At 37.7% G+C, this 19896-nt stretch overlaps 4 protein-coding genes across 5 annotated transcripts; 1 reads left to right on the top strand and 3 right to left on the bottom strand.

Annotated features, from left to right (window-relative positions):
- Positions 1-622: 622 nt before the first annotated feature.
- Positions 623-4332, bottom strand: LOC6649748 (lysosomal acid glucosylceramidase). The gene is made up of 10 exons (XM_023179711.2): positions 4110-4332; positions 3882-4041; positions 3416-3552; positions 3206-3347; positions 3007-3142; positions 2628-2948; positions 2433-2562; positions 2240-2353; positions 1584-2104; positions 623-1428 (listed from the first exon to the last, which is right to left on the bottom strand). The coding sequence occupies exons 2-10, from the start codon at positions 3937-3939 to the stop codon at positions 1329-1331; spliced, it is 1659 nt and encodes a 552-aa protein (XP_023035479.1). The 5' UTR covers positions 3940-4041; positions 4110-4332; the 3' UTR covers positions 623-1328.
- A 203-nt stretch (positions 4333-4535) lies between these two features.
- LOC6649749 (nuclear pore complex protein Nup93-1) lies at positions 4536-7252 on the top strand. Its single transcript, XM_002072273.4, has 4 exons — positions 4536-4774; positions 4835-5018; positions 5076-6484; positions 6544-7252. The coding sequence occupies exons 1-4, from the start codon at positions 4614-4616 to the stop codon at positions 7202-7204; spliced, it is 2415 nt and encodes an 804-aa protein (XP_002072309.1). The 5' UTR covers positions 4536-4613; the 3' UTR covers positions 7205-7252.
- Positions 7253-9565, bottom strand: LOC6649750 (stabilizer of axonemal microtubules 1). The gene is made up of 3 exons (XM_002072274.4): positions 8329-9565; positions 7665-8127; positions 7253-7606 (listed from the first exon to the last, which is right to left on the bottom strand). Exons 1-3 carry the CDS (start codon positions 9274-9276, stop codon positions 7548-7550), a joined length of 1470 nt encoding a protein of 489 aa, XP_002072310.1. The 5' UTR covers positions 9277-9565; the 3' UTR covers positions 7253-7547.
- Positions 9566-9925: 360 nt separating this feature from the next.
- LOC6649751 (uncharacterized protein DDB_G0283357) lies at positions 9926-19894 on the bottom strand. Of its 2 annotated transcripts, none has more exons than XM_047009281.1 (4): positions 19763-19894; positions 11146-12668; positions 10850-11083; positions 9926-10783 (listed from the first exon to the last, which is right to left on the bottom strand). In XM_047009281.1, the coding sequence occupies exons 2-4, from the start codon at positions 12634-12636 to the stop codon at positions 10655-10657; spliced, it is 1854 nt and encodes a 617-aa protein (XP_046865237.1). In that variant the 5' UTR covers positions 12637-12668; positions 19763-19894; the 3' UTR covers positions 9926-10654. The 2 variants fall into 2 exon arrangements, with proteins under 2 accessions (XP_046865237.1, XP_002072311.1); XM_002072275.4 differs by having other exon boundaries at positions 19266-19894.
- Between the last annotated feature and the right edge of the window lie 2 nt (positions 19895-19896).

Raw genomic sequence — 19896 nt, forward strand, 5'->3', positions numbered from 1 at the left:
AAACCCTTTTGTTTGCCTTTTTATTTTGACCCATCGAAAGTTATTTATGTAATAAGGTAATTTATTTACTTAAATATCTTTAATTTTTTACTAATTTGCAAATTTTATTCGGGGATTTTTATGTTTATAAAAGTAATTTTAAAACCTTGTTAGCCTTTTGATTAATGATAATGTATCGAAAAGTATGCATATTCCTAAATGCCCAATAATATTCTAGCCCTTTGGTTATCATTAGACGTTTATTCATAGCTAGACGACTTTAAGTATGTATATCTATACTTTAATAACAATTTCATCAGCGAAGAGGTTTATTAATAGTTAACTTTATTATTTGGCTATGTGAGTTGCCGGTTATTCACTTACTTTTATAAACAAATTAATGAAACAAAAAGCAATAATGGGTCAATTGGAAAATCAATTTAAATTAAAAAATTAAAGCAGTTAAATTTGGCAACTTTTTGCTTAAAACTATTACCTTTTTTTGTAGGACTTTTTCAAACTAATGCTAATAATTAAATTTCATTCGATGTGGATGTCATTTTTTTAACAGAGTAGAAACAGATTATGCAGAACCTGAATAAGCTTAATTTAATATTTAAAAATAAATATATTTTTTGCGCTATTAGTGCAAACCAAAAAAAAAATCAAATTCATTTCAAAATAATAAACGTTTCAAGTCTTAATTTATAGATTTACATAAAACGCCCCATTTTTTTTTGTGTGCGGACACTTAGCCAGTGAGGAAAATGCATTTGCGTGCCGCTCAATTGACAATCATATTTATAGAGCATATTTCAGACCACAAAAAAAAAAAGAAACCAAGAAAAAAACAAAAAAAAACAGAAATCTGAAAGAAAAACTTAAGGAAAATATTTATGCAAGAGATATGTGTAGTTTTTGGTTGGCCGTTATTGCCGCTCCACTGGCAGTTGTCACTCAAGTTGATCCGATCCCAACAAATTCTTTGTACTTGCCGGATCCGTAACCACCCTCATACTATGTGTCTATATGTGTACATAGGAGACGACTATCTCGATGCAGCACCAAACTAAACGGCAAATGAAATTTCATTGTAAACAGACGCGTTACGGCAAATTGAGTAGCTTAAACAAATTTCCGTTTTGTATCTTGATGTCTCTGGAGATCTAAAATATACTTGTATTATGTACATATGTATGTATGCGTTTCTTATCCTGTTAAAGGCAATTTATGGGCTTCCGTTTTGTTGTTTCACTCCGTTGTCCTATCCTAATTGGTCCTTTGGGCAGCGTGTTGCAGCTGGACTCTCGTCTCGGTGTATCCCTAAGTTTAACTCATTTCCAGGAAACTCATTTATACAATATTGTGTGCCAAGAGCGTGCTGGAATGCTTAGATTAAATTCTCCACTTTGACTATCTTTGAGGGCGACATCCACTGTCAGATTTTCACTGAAAAACACAGATAGATACAAACATAAATAGGTGCATTGCGTTTGACAACGTTTTAGGCTCGAGTGCATTGGGCAATTAAGTCGATGCACTTAAGCATCACCATTTGCAGAAGATGATACCCTAAAAATAGCAACCCACACACCACCACTTACCCATTGTATATGATCAGCACCACAGTGCCATCCGGACGTAGAAAACCGACGACTTTGAGTTGAGCAAATTCATTGGTTAAATTGGTCTCCGTTTCGATGCGCACAGATTGTTCGGGCAAAAACTTGGAATAATGTCCTATGGCATAATAGATTGGTTGCTTATAAATCTCCGAACGACTCGTTGTATTCACAATTATTGGAGCATCCACATAGTTGTTTACATAATTGGGTCCACCTTGCTCATCTAATACTAGATTCCAATCCAGCCAGCCATTAAAATGATGCTGGAAATCTTGCATATATGATCTCATATATTGCTCACCGCGATCCCAATTGCCCAACTCTGGGCCATGGGTTTGCCATGGTTTATCGCCAACACAAGATTCTGTATTTAATAATAATTTATTTGGCATCTCCTCATGGGTCTTATCAATTAATTGGGGGCCAAATACATCATCCCAATACCAATGAACAGCCAGACCATCCAAGTAGTCCAAAGCATTTGGACGAGAGGCACGCATCTAGACACAACAGAGAAACCATAACGATTAAAGTTATATATGTTTATCCTTATATAAAGAGCTCAAGAGCTTAGGTTGCAGTCCCTAAGTGCTTCATACATTTTAGATAAGCCTGAGAATTATATATAAATTCACCTTATGAAAATAGGAGGGATACGTATAGCGTTGGTCATCATTGCCAAAGATTAGCACATGACTTTGCGTTGAGTTCTTTATGAGTGGCCCCAGATAATCGTTCAGCCAAATTGCCTAGAAGCAAACAGCAACCAAAAGAGATTAAAGATGAATGCAAAATATCATCATCATTATCTATTTATGACGCGCTTACCTGCTGCCATGGGGTCCAGCCCATGCTCATGAAGCGTACAAAAAAGAAGCCAATAATGCCGTTTAAAGGCTCATTACCAGTGGATATGGACCAAATCGGCATATTTTTAGACTGCATAAGTTCAAGAAATCTGCCAAAAAACAAAAATCAAAAATACTCATTAAACTGCTGCCTACGAAACTGCAGTGTACCTACCTGAGATAGTATTTGGCCCATGTTTCATAATATTCCGTTTTCAATTGACCAAAACCTGTCCAGCGATCATTGTTTTTCATCCAGGGTGGTGCACTCCAGGCAGTGGCCATAATTTTCAGTGTTTTTAGATTGCCAACAGTTTTAAGACGTTCCATTTGATGGATTTTTATTAAATCACGTTTATCCAGCTTGGTAAAATTAGTTAAAAGCGGATCATTGCGCGGTAGTTCATTATATGCCCATGGTTCTAGATCGAAATCGGAGCCCCCTATGGTCATACGAAGGCTATTATAAGCTATTCCATCCGAATGAAAGTAAGATCTACGAATAGAGTATGTAGAAAATTTCAATTGTTTAAAGATAAAATAACTTTCTCTACCTATAGACATGATCTTGCAGTTCCGTAGGCAACTTTTGGAGTATATGAGACACACTTCCTGTGAAGGCTCCACCAAAATTGGTGATATTCTGATAACGTTGTTCACGTTTCACAGAAACTTTAATCTTCTGAGTAGCTGAAGGGACACAAAATGGTTTGATAGATTAGCCGTGTACACTAATTAATTGTTCATACTAACGTTTCCTTGAAAGCTGCAACCAGGCTCTGTTATCCTCAACAATAATGGCATCTGTTTCATAGTCACTGCTGGGTTTATAGTCTAAAATGCTCATGTACTTGTCCTGAAAGCTTCCTTTGGTGCTCTTAAAACGCAAACCATTCTGAAATATTAAAAACATCTCTATATTATATTTTGGTTTGATTTGATATTTTCTCTTAAAAGCCTTACCCTGCTAGAGCTAATCACTAAAATTTGTAAGTCATCATCGAGATTAGTTTGTTCTATATAATCGCAATACGTTTGATTGCAAACACAAACACTTCCATAATTCGTTAATCGTAGATCGCATGGTTGGCTTAGAGATACTATTAAATATATTCATACTTAGTTTATTGTATATAGTAATCTTTTGAAATGTTAGTTTTTGAGATTCAAAATAAGTAGTTTTATACCCAGAGGCAGATTTTTAAGGAGCAATTAAAAAAGAAATATTTAATATATGAACCTATAAGTTTCATTTAAATTTTATTATTTTTTATCGTTAATAATAAGTGTCTTAAGTTGTTGTATTTAAGTTGTACCGCCTATAATACCGGCTCATATCAAAAGTTTTGCAATCTTGTATATTTCAATATCCACAATTATTATTATTTCCAGTCAATCAGCCACTGGGTTAACTCTCTTAATATCTTACCTACAGGCTTTGGCCAGTTTGTGGCCAACAATAAAATGTAAGCCAAGATTGCTTTCATGGTTTTGGCTCAGCAAGCCCAAGACGAAGCGCCGCAGTGTCTCTCGTAACACACGTTTTGAATGCGCTGATACATCTGATTGGGATTGGGAGCACCAGGCCTCTGACAAAATCGTTTCTTTAATTAAGCGCGACAACAAACAAAAATTTCGCTTATATATACATACGTACGTTTTTAAGCTTGTGTTGTTGTTTTTTTTTTACTTGACCTGCAGGGTCAGCTGTTGATTTGATAAAGCCGTACGGTAAACAACAGTGATTCGAACTTCTCTCCCACTTGGAAATCGGCGCACGTAATTCAATTAAAAGTGAAAGGAAAGCATTTCTTAAAATGTCCAGATATATGTTTGGGTTTCTCTTTGTCGGATGAACAGAAATTAAAACATGCGATTTTAAATTGGAGAGAAACAAATGTCTCTTCAATCAAGAATTCTTTTTATATTTTTTAATGTTGGGTACTTGTCGACGTGAATCATTCAAAAGCCAAAAGGTCAAACAAAAAAATTAAATTTGCCGGCCTTGTTCTATAAACATTTTTCAACACTGCTAAAAGAAATACTTTCTTAGAGATGCGAAACGAAACGATATAAAGCCATTTTTACTATCGATAAACCGCCGGCTCGGAGTATGTTGATTAAATAGAGCACACGAAGGAAATAAACAAATTAATTAAAAATGGACTTGAATACATTATTGCAACGCGCTCAAAATCTCGCGAATGGTGGGGAGGCAGATTGCGAACTGCCACGAGTGGAGCGCACTTTGCAACAGGTGCTCCAAGCTGCGGAGGAGTTCCACACTCGTGTGACCCAAACCGGCGGGAAAGATATTCAGGCGTAAGAGTTTGTTTACAACATGGAAATTCAAATTAATAAAAAGATTTAAACTTTCGTTAGGCACATACTTTTGGGATCCAAGGGCATTAACCTTCCCAAATTAAATCAAAAATTGGAAGCCCTAAATGCAAGAAAAACCTTCGAGCCATTGGATGTGACGAGGGCAGAGACTGATATATCCACATTTCTAAAGAATGAACGTGAGAATGCCATAACATCGGTTATAGAGGACACCAATAAAAATGTAAGTAAGTGACAATATTGGATTATTGATCAATATTCATCGACTATATACCTATAGATTAACGATTCGGTGACAAAACAGAAATGGACCCACTTGATGAGCTCCTGGAATGAGGAGAAGACTCGTCTTTTGGACGCTCTAATAGGTTCATCACAGAATTTCATAGACCTGCAACGACTCCCCCAGCACACAGTAGTGAATCCCGAGAGTAAGCCGCGTTCTTGCTTGAATCAGATGGAACTGCTGTATGCCCAGGAACTACGGCAATACAATGAATTGATAATCAATCAAAGTCCTCAGAGACCAAACTTAGTGCAGAAATTCGCAGAATTGGTTCAATCATTTGGCGATATTCGTCTAAGTGATATGTGGAACCTGTTGACCTGGGTCACTCAGGTTGATCAACCTTTTAATGGAGATCCCATTAAGACACGCCAACAGCGACCTGAATTCGTTTTGAATGCCAAATCTTATTTGGAAAGACGCTACAGACTATATTTGACTTCCATATTGATGACACCCACCGATGTGGACAGCTATCAACTGGTTTTGGCCTATGTGACTCGTCGATTTGGTCCGCATCAGTCAACCATAGGACTAGTTGATGTGGCTGGTGGGGGTAAACCCCTTTGGCCTTTGGTCTACTACAGTTTACGTTGCGGATCCGTGGAGACGGCACTTGAATTTCTTCGTGAGGCGGGTACAACCTATGAGGACTTCTCTCTTCTCATTTCGGATCGTGTAAACTCCCGCATCGAGAGCCAACTAAAGCTGCAGTATGCCAATAAGATACGGAATTCCACAGATGCCTATAAGAAGGCCGTTTATTGCATTTTCTTGGGATGTGATCCACATGAAGTGCATGGCGAAGTAGCCAAATCTATTGATGATTTCCTATGGATCAAGTTATCAATGCTCAGGCCTGGTACACCGGAATTAGCCTCCGGCTTTAGCAATCTACAGAGTTTAATACTGGAGAAATATGGAGAGAAGTACTTCAATGCCTCTCAACAGGCTCACTTGTATTTCCAGACATTGGCTCTGACTGGTCAATTTGAGGCTGCCATTGAGTTTTTATCACGCTCCGATGAGAATCGTGTTCATGCCGTTCATATGGCCATAGCATTACGAGAATTAGGATTTCTTGGCGGTGTTCGGAGTGTTAATCAGCCATTGCTAAGCATCGATATTTGCGATCCACAGCCCTTGCGGCGTCTAAACTTGTCTCGTCTTATCCGTTTATACGTTGGCCGTTTCAAGCACACAGATACCGTAGAGGCATTGCATTACTTCTACACTTTACGCTGCCTGCGTGACCCCAAAGGCCGAAACATGTTTCTTACCTGTGTCTGCGATCTGATTGTAGAAAGTGGAGTCCTGGATACGAACATTTTCGAATTGATCTTTGGTCGGAGAGAAAATGAGGAGCAACAACAACCGAACGGCTTACATATTGAGACCAAACAGTGCGTAGTCAACGAACAATCTTTCTATGTCTATTTACATTTTTACCTTTTACTTACAGGGGTTTATTCCGTCAGTTTCATTGTCCCGAGTTTGATACTGGCACAATGGCCGGTTTGGTCGCCGATGAGTTGGTGGAGCGTGGAAGTTTTGAAATGGCTGTGCCACTCTATGACATGGCTGGCAAACATAATTTAGCTTTGAAACACCTCTCCATACTGCTGGCCCAGGTGGTACATCAGCCCCCACTGGTGGCCACTTTACGTTCACGTCTCAGCCTTGAAGCTAAACGTTTCACCCATCTCTTGGAAACTCAACATATCGAGCTTGATCCCAAAGTTGAATCTAATTTTGTGCTACTGCAAGATTTGTTGAAGTTCTTTGACAATTACCATGAGGGCAAGTTCGTGATGGCTCTGCAACAGCTTTGGCGGACTAATCTTATACCCAGAGAAGAGGAAGAGGTGGATGGTTGTTTGGCTCACATTAAACGTTTAAGCGGTGAAGTTATAAAGGTTTTGCCTGATGTCATGATAGCTGCCATGGACATCACTCAGAAGCAGTACAAACAATTGAAGGCGGACGCAGGCCAAAGGACATTTGAATTGCGACAGTTAAGGGAAAGAGCCAAACTATTGGCCAATATGACGGCTATAATGCCCTATCGTATGCCCAATGATACCAATCGCAGACTCCTGCAACTAGAAATGATGATGAATTAACCGAAATACGCGAAATAAATTAAATTATGATAGTTTTTAAAAGAAGAATTCAAAGAAAAGACTTTTTATTTGCAGGATTAGCACACTTACAATTTAATGCAGCTGACCATAAATAACGACTCAACGTGATAGAACAAAAGTTGTACGTGTTGATGGGTTTTTTTTTTTTTGGGTTGCATTTAAAACAAATATGTATATCTGTATGTAACGTAGTCGGGACTTGAAGATTTTGGGTACAACTTAAAAACACAATGGTAAATGAGCTCACATCACATCAAAAGAAAGGGTCAGATGAGGAAAGGGTAGAGTGAGATGATGAGAGCAAGCAAAATATATTTCTGGATCAACAAATGCCAGCCTTGGGATAGGAGCCAGCATCACCGCCGCCATTGCCGCAATTACCTAAGAATGATCCGAAATTGAATTTAAAACTCTCTTCCCTGCCACAAATCGAACTCACCGCCACAACGATTGAAAGCACCGGGTGGACCGTAGCTCAGTTTCTGTACAGTACATTTCTCAATGGGTCCACTTGGACGGCAATAGCTTGTGTAACGTGCCCATGGCATGGGATCCTTGGGTTGTATACAATTGGGCAAGTAGCTCAATTTATATGTGGTACAATTCTCCATTGGTCCCTCATTGCGGCAGAAGCCCATCCGGGGCTTAACAGCCTCTGGCCGTGGGTTGCATGTCACATCCACTGGCATGTAAGACAATTTATTGACCGTACAGCGTTCCATGGCTCCGCTTGGACGACAAAATGCTGTACTTGGCACTATGGGGCTGCGGCGTACATGTGGCTTGGGCACAAAATCATGCTTCTGTGTGGTCATGGCATACATTGGTCCATCAAAGCGTAGACCATTCTCCATGGGACGTATGGCCCGTGTGCGTTCCAAACAGTTTGGCTGATACGACAACTGCGGCGAGAGAAAAGAAGTGTGAAAAATATAACAATTTTGTTGCATCATTGTTGCTTATTAATTCCAAGAAAATCTTAATCTGTAGTAAATATTTGCGAAAAAGATTTCCCTATAATTAATAAACAAAAACATGGAAATTCGGAGACAGAGTATTACTTATGACAATCTTTATATTGACTACATAGAGTCGTTTGTTACCTTTTGAATTGTGCATTTCTCCAGCGGTCCAGTTGGACGACAGAAAGTGTCCTTGGGCAGAACGGGCACAGGCTTTGTCCGCGAAGCATCTACCGGCATGTAGCTCAATTTGTAGACCGTATTGACAGCACTCGGATCATTGCCAATGAAACGTAAATGGGACATTGGGACAACTGGAGCAGTGCGTCCACTACCACAATTGGGCATATAACTGAGGTTGTAGGTGGTGCAGAGATTTTGATAACGCGGCGGCACACAGCGTACTTTATCTGCCCATGGGGTCGGCTCCTTTGGCGGCAGACAGACTGGCATGTACGAAAGCTTCTGAATCGTGCAGCGTTCCAAGGGGCCAGCTGGCCTGCAAAACTGTCCCTGTTGTGGCATGGATTTGGGCGGTGGATTTTGACAAACATCAATGGGCATATAACTCAATTTCTGTATGGTGCATCGTTCCATGGGCGCCGACGAGGAGCAAATTGTTTCACGTGGACGTATTGTTTCACGTTTCACCACGCCCTTGGGCACATAGTCGTGCTTCTGTGAGGTCATGGCATAGATGGGTCCCTCGAAACGTAAACCACTCTCCATCGGCCGTATGGCTGCAGTACGTTGACCTGGACACGGCGGCATGTATGACAACTTCTGGACGGTGCATCTCTCCAATGGAGCTGTCGAGGCGCGTATCTGAGAGCATGGCAACACCGGACGAGCTCGAAGATTATCGCCACAATTGGCGTAATAAGAACGCCTATAGATCGTGTCCGTGTCCAATGGAGCTGTTGAACGCATGAAATTCGATACCGGCCGTATGGGCATAACACGCGGTGGCTGCTGATAGCAGCATCCCGAATAATCACCGCAGTCACATGGTGGACACGCCGATCCCGGTGGACATGGAGTGAAATCTGTGGGCGCCTGACAAGGCTCAGTACAACAATCACCCGACATTTTAGCGGGTATCAATCTGGTCTCAGCTTCAGTTGGTTAATTAAACTAACAAAGAAGGATTTCAATTACACGCACAGAGACACAACAAGAAGAACTAAGCAAATTGTTAATATAAATAATTTTGTTTGCCCCGGAGCACATCGAAGGTATATTTATAAGAGTATTATGTATAGTTAACACATCCGAAAACGACTATATTCAAATTTTGTGCTTCGACAATTGACTATCGACGAAGGATTTTACAATGTGTTCTATCTACGACAAACGTATGAGAATTGACTTGAGAATGAGAATAGAAAGCCACGTAGGGATCGGTTTGAATTAAAAGCCCAATGAAGTATATGTCACAGCCGACCTTTTGGAAAATATATATCCAATACAAGCAATAGTTCAGAGATTTGAAAAACTGATAAAATAGCATGGATCACATCTATCCAATTGCAAATGAAATTCATTATAAATTCTTTATATATTGCTAAAAATTTATAAAAATAATCATTTTAATAATCACTTTATACATTTTCATTCTTTTAAATTGCAATATATTCAGAAATATTGTCACAAAGCATAATTAATTGAATTTCCATGAAACTCTTATAAATTGATTGCAATATTTTCTGATCATCTCTCATCTTTATTTCAATATATATTTCAATCGTATCTTTAAGGATACATATCCTGATATATTTATTTTTCTTGTTGAATAATAATTTGTAAATCCTATTAAATTAAACTCTTTCATTCTCTTAAGGCAAACATAGAAAGATAGATAGATAGATAGAGACTAGGATAGACTTGATTTTCTGTTACAGGTTGCCATCCTAGGAATAAACTTAAGACACTTAATTAAACAGAATCAAGAACAATATTTTGTATAATCATAATAATAATAATTGTAATATTTAATACATACAGAATCAAAAATATATTTGTTTTGGAATCGATTAATTGTGCCTAACTAAATCTCATTAATTAACTAATTGATTTAAATAAAAATTGATTGGGAAAACTAACTTATTTACATTTTGCTGTGTTTGAGGACAAAAACAAGTAAATCCCTGGCTACAGGCTTCTATTAAATATTAAAAAATACATCAATTTTCGAGGGCGATTCGGGAATTAACATAATTTCTTTTTTTTTTTTTTTTTTGTTTAAAAATCAGGGAACATATTTTGGAAGTAAAGGCATACTCTTGGTTAAAAAATGTTATTTGACTTCAATTTTCCCAGGGATTTTACTCCAAAAAATACATTCTTTATCTTATATAAACTATAGTATAATATGTATATGTTTCAGTTCTTATCGACAAGTTCCTTGTATGCATCATCATCATTATAATTATTTTTTGTAAATATACTGATAATTATAATTTAGCCTTCACATTGTGGGCAAATTTGGGGGAATATGTTCTAGGAAATTAGCCGGAAATTGCCCTTGGCGTCCATCGATTTCACCATAGAGCCAATCATCATTAATGCGATACAAAACAGTGACCAGGTCATTCTCCTAAAAGTAAGTAATCAATTTTTAGTAAAGACGTTCAAGTCATATAGACGAATGGTGATGTTTTACCTGTAAAGGCAAGTCCCCTTCAACCTCACCGGGAAATTGATAGAGGCAACGTGCCGTAGCCTGAACTGAGACGGGAGATGGAGTTGGCGGCGACACCAACTGATTCGAGTTAGAAGACAATGGTACTTTAATTTCCACATAATTAGCCGGAAAGATACCCTCACAGCCGGCACGCGTACGACCACGTAACCATTCCGGTGTGGGCTGTTCCAGCAAATAGATTTTCTCGTTCTCCTGCAAGGTACATAAAGATAAATACTCGTTTTATTTGATTGTGAAAACTATTGCAAACTTACCCTAAAGTTCAGATCTCCCTCTTCGACGCCATCAAAGTCGTATAGAGCTATGGCATATGGAATTTGCTCTTCCTCGATATAACCCAAAGTGCCTTTGCTTAGAGCCAAAGCATCCACTTTGCCAGAGATGACATCCAATAGGCAGATGCCACCACTTGCAGCCCCCATGCCGGCGCTAGTAGACGGCAATTTGGGTGGCTCTCCCTTGGGCATAGGTGGTGAAGGTGGCGTACATCCCCCTGCTGCTCCTCCTAGATAACTACCAGGCATTCCTCCAATAAACGGAGGCGGCTTGGGTGCCTTGGGTTTCTGTGATATTTTCGGTTTGATTATTGTGGGCATCTGCAGCGATTGGGTGGGTGGCAAGAGACTTTTGCCATTGCATAGCGGATTGTCGGAGCTGCGTCCCTGCAATTGCATTTGCCTAACGGGAGCGGAGCCAAATGAATCAATTGTGCCGTAATTCCCGCCACTGCTGTCAACCGCTTCCCAGGGATCCAAGGGACTTTGGGTCGATGGCCGTGATCTATGATGATAATCGTCTTCGAAACCACTTTCCGGTTGTGAAACGCTTCCATTATTCGGAGAACTGAAATTGCTGTCGGAGCTAAAGCTATCGACACTAACACAATCGCTATTCGATTTTTGTGTAAAAGTCGGAGACGATGGCGGCGAATCAAAGCTAATCAGTTGACCCTCAGCCACTCCAGCGCCACTAGTACTACTAGATGAGGAGCCCACAAAATTAGAGCCGCTGGTGCTGCTGCTGCTAGTCGTTGCCGTATTCCATGCAGCATTCCAATCATAATTCGTTGAGGACGATAACGATGACGATGACGTGGTAGTCAATCCTCCGGCATTGCTGCCAGCAACTTGACCGCTGCTCAGGCCGTAGACACGATTCTGTGCTGCAACCTTAGTAGCAGCAGCCGTTGCTGACGACGTGTTGGTGGCTTTCTTGCGTTGGAAAATGTTGGGTATCAGACGATTGCCACTGCCTCCGGATGCCGCCGCTTCGTTAGAACGGTGTCCATTTACCTGGACTTTTGGTGGCGGCGGCCGCGGCGGTGGCATCTTCTTTAAACCCAAGCCATTTCCATTCGATGCGTTGCTATTACCCCCACCAAATGGATCATCATCCCAATTGGTGGCTGGCGTATACAAGCGAGCCTGAGGAAACTTTCTCGTTATATTCGATCCGCCACCAGTCTGACTATCATCGAAATAGTTATTGTTGAAGGATTTCTTTGTTGCCGACTGCTGTTGCAAGGGTTGTCCTCCCTTTGGCGGTGGTGGCAATTTGATTGTCAACTTTTGTGTTTGCTGCTGCTGTTGTTGTTGTTGTTGGTGATGCTGCTGCTGCTGCTGCTGCTGCTCAAGGTGCTGCTGCTGGAGCTGTCGACGCAATTGCTCCAAACTAGCATTAGCTCCAGCTGCCGCTGCACTACCAGAACCAGGCGGAGCAGGCGCTGGTCGTGTTGGTATGGTCATAATAATATTTCTCTCTGCTACTTTTTGTCTGCCTGTAAATAAGTCGGAAAACAATTAGTTAAATGGCAAAACGAAAAAATTCTTTTACTCGTTATCAATTAAAGCCTCTATAGATAACACACTTGGAACAAGCTGTATCCAGATAAGAGGAAAAGATTTCTATTTTTGCTCCCCCCTGCCCAACAGCTCCCAGCTCACCCCACAACGTTTTGCTACTGTTTTTTTTTGTTAATTACTGCTTACTGGAAATTTAATTGACGTTTTTCCAAATTTTTATTTGACAGCCTTGATCAAAAACTAACTAAAGAAGCAATTAAAATAAAGTGAAAACCACAAAATTATACATTTTTGTTTAAATCAACATTATTAATTATAACTCAAATCTATTTTTATGTGAAACTTTGCAATTTGAAATAGGCCAATTCATCATCATCATCCTACGGGAGGGAGAATTTGAATAAAAATAAAACAATAAATCAATCCATTGACAGTCCATTGGCTGAATATTTGTTATTGTTTTCTTTGCCTGAGATACCCGTTGGTGGCGTTTTGTGGATGGTATATTTTGTTTACATATGTAAATGGCATTTCAAAAGGTTTTCGTTTATCTTCTACTCTAAGTTTGTGAATCTGAAGTTCGGAATTCTAATTTCATTTTTGGCAGTGACAACAAATCTTTCTAAATGAAGTTCTTTTTGTTCTCTGATTAATTTTGACGATTAATTATAGATATAATGCGATCCAAGAAATACCTTTTCAGGCTTTCATATATGTACATATCTGCATATAAACGTGGAAGCTCTTTCTCGACCTAAATCTTCCATATTTTAGTTCCACAAGCAGGTAAGATTGAGTTCGTTTAGGTAAATCGATCAGCGTTGTTACTACAGCCAAAAGCTGCGTATTTTATTTAGTTTTTTTTTTAATTTTTTACTGGAATTGACTTTTAAGAAACAATTATGGCGAATTTTTAAAAGTGTTTGACACATTTTCCCTTAAAAAAGGGATAGAAATATCTCCAATGGTTAAAGTTCTCTTGGTCTAGGCAAGAAATGGTATGATTTGAGCAATTTAGAATCTACTATATTATCTAATATCGGTCTTGAGGAGAAAATTTCATGCATTCCCATCCCCTTGTCTATTGGTATCAAAAGGGAATTTTGAAACAACTTTCGTATGTTAAAAGTGACACATAAATAACTGTTCCTGGGAGAAACAATTAAACTGAAGATCTCTTATACCATGTAAAGGGTGCAACAAAGTCGTATACAATATAATTTAATCTCACTTTAGGAACATTAAATGTTTATGATGCACTTGAAAAACACAAAGAAACAACAATTCGTTTGTATCGAGTTTGACGTCATTGAAAATGGATCACACAACATGAACTAACAGAAATCTCCACCCACTAAAAGCTATGGCTAATTATTGGGAATTGTATATGCCATATGCTACCTGATTGCTTCTTTGTGCCTCCTCTGCTCCTCCTTATCTTCTGCACTTAAAAAAAAAAATGTGCATGCAAATTTCAGAAAGAAAAAGTATGTGGACCAACTTGTATAGTATATAGAATGTAATATACTCGATTCGGTGCCCGGCACTAGACGGAACCAAAATGTGAACGCCAGCAAATTTTGCCTCTGAGTTTAACTTGCAGTTCACTGCGCGGCGCCATTGATAAGAACAAGAGGGAGACAGACAGAGACAGAGAGAGAGAGAGAGAGGGAGGCAATAACAACATCCATACATAATAATATGGTTTTATCAAGAAAACATATATAATATATACAAAAAAAATTATAAAATTAATTATATTTCACAACGCAACATTCAGGAATTTGGGATTTGTTTTGTGTGGTCAATAAATGGGGGGTGGCTATTGTAGAGGGGGGCGGACTTTGAACTCTTCTCTTGATTTACTAATATTATGTTTTTTTTTCACAAAACAACATGACTTTTGCGTCATTTATTGAGAATTCCCCAAAGTAGAGCAACATTTTTGTTTTTTTACGGTGCAAATATTGACGGAAATTGTACCAAGTGGGAAGGGAGGGAGGCACCTCCAGTGCACTGGTCCCACGCGGGCGCCATTAAATACATATGTTCTGCAGTGTTTTCATGACCTAATGGGAAAACTTCTACACTTTATTTGAATATGCTACCTATGTAGGAAAATGCTAAACACTCAAGTTTCATTTTGGTTCTTGGAAATATAAAGACAAATTCCTATTATATAGTCAAAATACATTTAGAAGAACTTTGAATAGGAAATTATACGAGTTGTTGACACACAAAAAATGATGGCGAAATATTTAATAAAAAGAACCGCTTCCCCTTCACTTTGACTCAAATGCTTAGTTAATCATTTGAAAGTATTATTAATCTTTCCCTTTACGCCTTTTTCTTTAGATTTTTGTGGCATGTTGATCTACATTTTGCAAAACTCTTTCAAACAAATCTAAACTTTCATTTTGGAATTTGTAAACAAATTGTTTACATGCAAAATTCATGTAAATTTTTGAAATAAAATACCGTTGTTGATGGCGCCCACGTTTTTCGCAGATCTTTTCGCACATGTGTGCATCTACTTATTGACGTTTTGTTTACTTAGACAAAGTCTATGAGGCGCTAATTGGCCACACGTTTCGAGAGCCAACAGAAAGAATAAGCCACAGTCACAATCTAATTAAAATCACCTTTAGGCAAGGTGGATTGATAGCAATTGGGGTCTGTCCCAGGTCCCAGGTGCCAGGTTGGGGGAGGCGGCCACCCACAGCAAACTTTTTGAGGTTTACTGCAATTTCACTCTCTCCCGTTGATTTTTTAATTGGTGCTGATTTGAGGAAAAGTCGTAATCATATAGAATGTATTCCCATTAGTTTTTAGTCGGTCTATTTATTGCCGAAAGCAAACAACAAAATAAATGCTTGACGTCAATTTGAGCAAATGATCAAATATTTAGTTAGTCAATGAAATAACAAGTTAAATGTGGTGATAATGGGCTAAATCGTTATACGTTCATATAGAAACTCGATATGGGAGCTAATTAAGTGCAAGCGTTAAGGCATTATTACCTACATCATTTAGAAAATATATGGAGAAAGAATAATACATTTTGTTGTTCAGATAAACTCTGAAAAACCTTTAACTAAACTTCTATTATTGTCTCTCGTTTAGTTAGAGCCCGACTAGTTCATTAGCATTCATATTCGAAAGCAAAATAAACGACAGTTGCAACAATTGACATTCAAATTTACACATTTTCCATTTTCCCATCATTGAACAGTCTTAACATTTACAGCAAATGAAACAAATGAGAGAACACAATACAGCAAATATATCTTTTTTCGAGTGTTTTTCCAACGGCTTTCGATCTTGGGAGTGAAATTGGTTATTGGGAAGAGAATACGATTTCCAAATTATTTAAATTGCCATTTCGAAACAATATTTTACTTAATCAAATAGTAATATTGCGCTGAATAAAAATTTTTTATCGTTTTTCGGATGGAATTTTACCTAATATCGCTCTTTCAGCACCAAGTACACTATGTGGAAATTCGCTGAAAGGCGACCTTCATGGTAGATCAATTTAATTTGGAAGAAAAAAGAATAAAAATTGTTTTTTTTTGTTTCAAATTTGACTTTAAGCTGGTCAATCAGAAATGTGGCTAAGACTTTTTGTTAAGCTTCTTAGTTTTAATTATCTTTCAGTAATTTAATTATGTTTATGTAACACTTTTCTATTCTCTTATGTGGAGATTTGATGAGCCTATTCATCCATGTGCATATGTTTCATTCCATTGCCTCATTGCCCCATGTTCTGAACTTTTGCCATATATAAAGCTTTAATGTTCAGTTAAGGTCGTCATCATCATCATCGTTTGTGTAATAAAGAGCCCATTGTACTGGCTACGGTTCAAGCTCAAGTGATAAGGTTAGGTTGGGTTTTTTCTTCTTCTTGTTTGCTGTCCATTTTGTTTGCAAGCTGAAACCGGTTTTTCATTCAGCAAATTATTTATGTTAAACAAAATAAAATAAATATAAAATAAGGCTTCTTCATATTCTCTATATAATCACATAACCAAAATGTTTAGTTTTCATGAATCATTGGACAAACAAATTGGCGTGGGGGGGACAACAAATTGGAATGGACAACTTTTACTTGACACGTTCCATCATGATCAAGAAGAAGAAATCAACGGATTGAAATGAAACAAAAGCAGAACAAAAGAAAGTGACAACAACTTGAACTGAATTGGAATGCTCTCTGCGAACTCCTCCCCCTCCCCCACCGCCTTCTTCTCTTCCATCTATCCACTTATGTACATTTTTTCTTTCTTTCTCTTTTAATGTGATAGCGAAAATGAGAGGTTTCCGTACGAGTTTCAAAGACGATAAACAATTTAATATTTTATTTATCATTTAAATGGAATTGCACTGTTAGAAATGTTTACACAAAACACACACACACAATCTCTATGCTCTATTTATACATAGACATTTATATCGCAATTTTGCGCTCTTTTTGGCAACAATTACTAAAACTAAACCGACCTTGAGTTTTCGATTTCGTTAATTACCAACAACAACAACAACAAATAATAGTGCACAAATAAAAACATACATTTGATACAATTAAGAGAAAACAATGCAATTCAAACTTATTTTGAAATATTATATTATTTACATTTCAAAATCAATTTGCAAATTTTTAATTTACTTCACTTTTACAAGACCAAACAAAAAGTTTATTAGCAATAACCTTTGTTTTTTACTAACCTATCCCACATTAGGAATATGAATTTGGGTAATCCACTGATAAGACTGATAGAGGAGACCAGAGGAAAAGACAAGACACGCGTCAATATGTATTTTAGCCCCATTGTTGTCCCTCTGCCCCTCTTCAGCTTGTCTATCTATATATGTATGTATATATGCCATAAAAAGCGAATCGGAGACGAAGCCAATTGAATTTATTGTGACAAATAAAAAGTTAAATGAACTTAAATAAAAACACGCCTCAATTTTTCCTATACATACACATACGCTTCTTTTGTTTGTATTATTTTTAACCTACCTACTAAATTGTATTCGAATAAATATGCGTGACCAGAACGTGCTCTCAATTAAAGTAAATTACACAAGTCGTCGTCCCATAAAAGGAAACGCAACAAAAATTCATACAATTTACATAAGAACTTTGACTTTAGAACAAGAGTTCAACTGAATGCATTATGATCTTTAATGATTTAATGAATGAATGATAAACTACAAAAAGCAATGCATTGTTTCAGTCTTTGGGGGTAATGAAAGATCAAAATCTTTAATTTCAAAGAATATTTACAGGAAATTGACGTTCTATTATAGCATACTCATCATTTACGTACCTAGATTAATCCGCTTATGAATATATTTTTATATATTTAGCAAGTTTACACAACTGTTTTAAATCTGTAGTCAATTGGTTTTACATACTCTAGCTAATGGTATTATAAATTTGTCAAGCAAGATAATTAACTATCCATGACTGTTTAATGTACATATGTATATTTTCCAGTTTTCTATAAAATGATGAAACAAAATGTTTAAAATTGTAAAATGGAGAAAGAGTTTCTCGTATTTTCCAATTGGAATCCACTTGAAAGTCCGCTACAATTCTCCCCATATCATTCTCTCTAATTGGTTGGTTTTATTGGGGGTGCACTTAAAGGGTATATAAAATTCTTTATCGCTTATTCTGTTGTTTGTTTTCAACATGAGTACATATGTATATGTGTATATACACATGTGAAACCACAACGAAAATTAAACAGGTTTTTCTTCCGATTTTTATATGTTTATGTGTACATATATGTATTTTTGTTTAACTATGGTTTTTATTAAACTTAGACATAGGAAAAAGAGCACGTTTCGAACACTCGTGTAGATCTGTTGAATTTTTGCAGGTTTAAACCGTAAAATAAGGACAGGGGGAAGAGAGTGAGATAGAACGATGCGAGTGGGGGGCAGAGCTTTGCATTCATGCGTTACATGTGAGATGAATATGGGTCAAAGTTGAATATCATTCAAAGAGTTACATTGTTCTATATGGAGAATAATGCATTTCAAAAGCTTTTCTTGATTGATTGTACTTTTTTGAATTGCTCCGTGAAATGTTTTTTTTTATTGTTTTTTTTTTGTTGTTCTTTTGCCAGGCCAATGCTCCTCTTTCATCTACATCTGGCTCTCCCTCTCTATATCTCTCTCTCTCTCTCGTACTCTAAGCTTGAGATTCTAAGCTCTTCCTGTTTTGCAACGAAACGTTTTGGAATTGAACATAACCGCCAACTGATACCAAGCCAAGCCATTTAAAAGTCAGTGAAATGGAACCAAGACGAGGGAGAGGAAAAAAGTGCAACACCTGCTGATTTTGAAAGTGACAAAAAGAAAATGAAACTAACCGATTCCTTATCTGAACTAATATGTTTATGCAATAAATTTTTATATGATATCATGACATAAATAAATATTTAATTAATTAAGCAATGCGACCTTGAGGGTGTGGGGTTGCTCTATGGCCAAATGGGAGTGGAAAGAATCAACAGTGCGAGAAGTAGATGAGGAGGAAAGGAGGGGTGGTAACTAACCTTTTTGGTCAACAGTTAATTTTTTTTGTCTTTGCTGTCGCTTGTTTGGTTTGAGCCAAGACTCGACCACTCGAACCTGGCCAGGCTAAATATGACTAATGCCTCACGCACACAGGCTCACACACACGCACAGTAACTTTGCACTTTTAGCCGCGCTCTCTCTCTCTCTCTTCCGCTTGGTTCACTCTCTCACCCTATTGAAAGGCCATTACCAACAACAAGCAGCAGCTGCACAATGCAGCAGTTTCCCCTCCAAAACAAAAAAAAAACCAAAAGGAGGATATATGTATCAACTGGAGACAGCTGCTGCCTTGTTACTGCTGTGACAATAATTATTTTTCTTTATTGCAAAATTTCATAATGTAACATTTGCCCAATTGTTGTTTTTTCTTACAGTTAATTACGAGCACGCACAGACAAACACACACACACACAGAAACGAACACTACTATACAACGAAATGTTTTAGAGACTGTTTCGATTTACACTGCACTTGCCTTGAAAAGTAAATTTCTATTTGCTGTTGGCTGGTTCAAACAATTTAAATTGTTTAAACAATTTTCACGAATTCCAATATCATCCGTTTCTATTGCGTTCTCAACTTTTAATGACGATTTTTTGATTAGTGTGA

The sequence above is a fragment of the Drosophila willistoni genome, chromosome 3R (genome assembly GCF_018902025.1).
Source record: "Drosophila willistoni isolate 14030-0811.24 chromosome 3R, UCI_dwil_1.1, whole genome shotgun sequence".
Lineage (NCBI taxonomy): Eukaryota > Metazoa > Arthropoda > Insecta > Diptera > Drosophilidae > Drosophila > Drosophila willistoni.

Bases quoted from the DNA above. Each gene is read 5' to 3' on its own strand.
- LOC6649748 (XM_023179711.2), bottom strand. From the start codon at position 3,939: ATGAAAGCAATCTTGGCTTACATTTTATTGTTGGCCACAAACTGGCCA. The intron at 2,354-2,432 runs GTAAGCGCGTCA...GTTTGCTTCTAG, and splicing joins GCTGGACCCCATGGCAGCAG to GCAATTTGGCTGAACGATTA. The intron at 2,105-2,239 runs GTGAATTTATAT...TGTTGTGTCTAG, and splicing joins ATCCCTCCTATTTTCATAAG to ATGCGTGCCTCTCGTCCAAA.
- LOC6649749 (XM_002072273.4), top strand. From the start codon at position 4,614: ATGGACTTGAATACATTATTGCAACGCGCTCAAAATCTCGCGAATGGT. The intron at 4,775-4,834 runs GTAAGAGTTTGT...AACTTTCGTTAG, and splicing joins GGCGGGAAAGATATTCAGGC to GCACATACTTTTGGGATCCA. The intron at 5,019-5,075 runs GTAAGTAAGTGA...ATATACCTATAG, and splicing joins TAGAGGACACCAATAAAAAT to ATTAACGATTCGGTGACAAA.
- LOC6649750 (XM_002072274.4), bottom strand. From the start codon at position 9,276: ATGTCGGGTGATTGTTGTACTGAGCCTTGTCAGGCGCCCACAGATTTC. The intron at 8,128-8,328 runs GTAACAAACGAC...CTCTCGCCGCAG, and splicing joins AGAAATGCACAATTCAAAAG to TTGTCGTATCAGCCAAACTG. The intron at 7,607-7,664 runs GTGAGTTCGATT...GATCATTCTTAG, and splicing joins TGCTTTCAATCGTTGTGGCG to GTAATTGCGGCAATGGCGGC.
- LOC6649751 (XM_047009281.1), bottom strand. From the start codon at position 12,636: ATGACCATACCAACACGACCAGCGCCTGCTCCGCCTGGTTCTGGTAGT. The intron at 11,084-11,145 runs GTAAGTTTGCAA...TGTACCTTGCAG, and splicing joins AGGGAGATCTGAACTTTAGG to GAGAACGAGAAAATCTATTT. The intron at 10,784-10,849 runs GTAAAACATCAC...ACTTACTTTTAG, and splicing joins AAGGGGACTTGCCTTTACAG to GAGAATGACCTGGTCACTGT.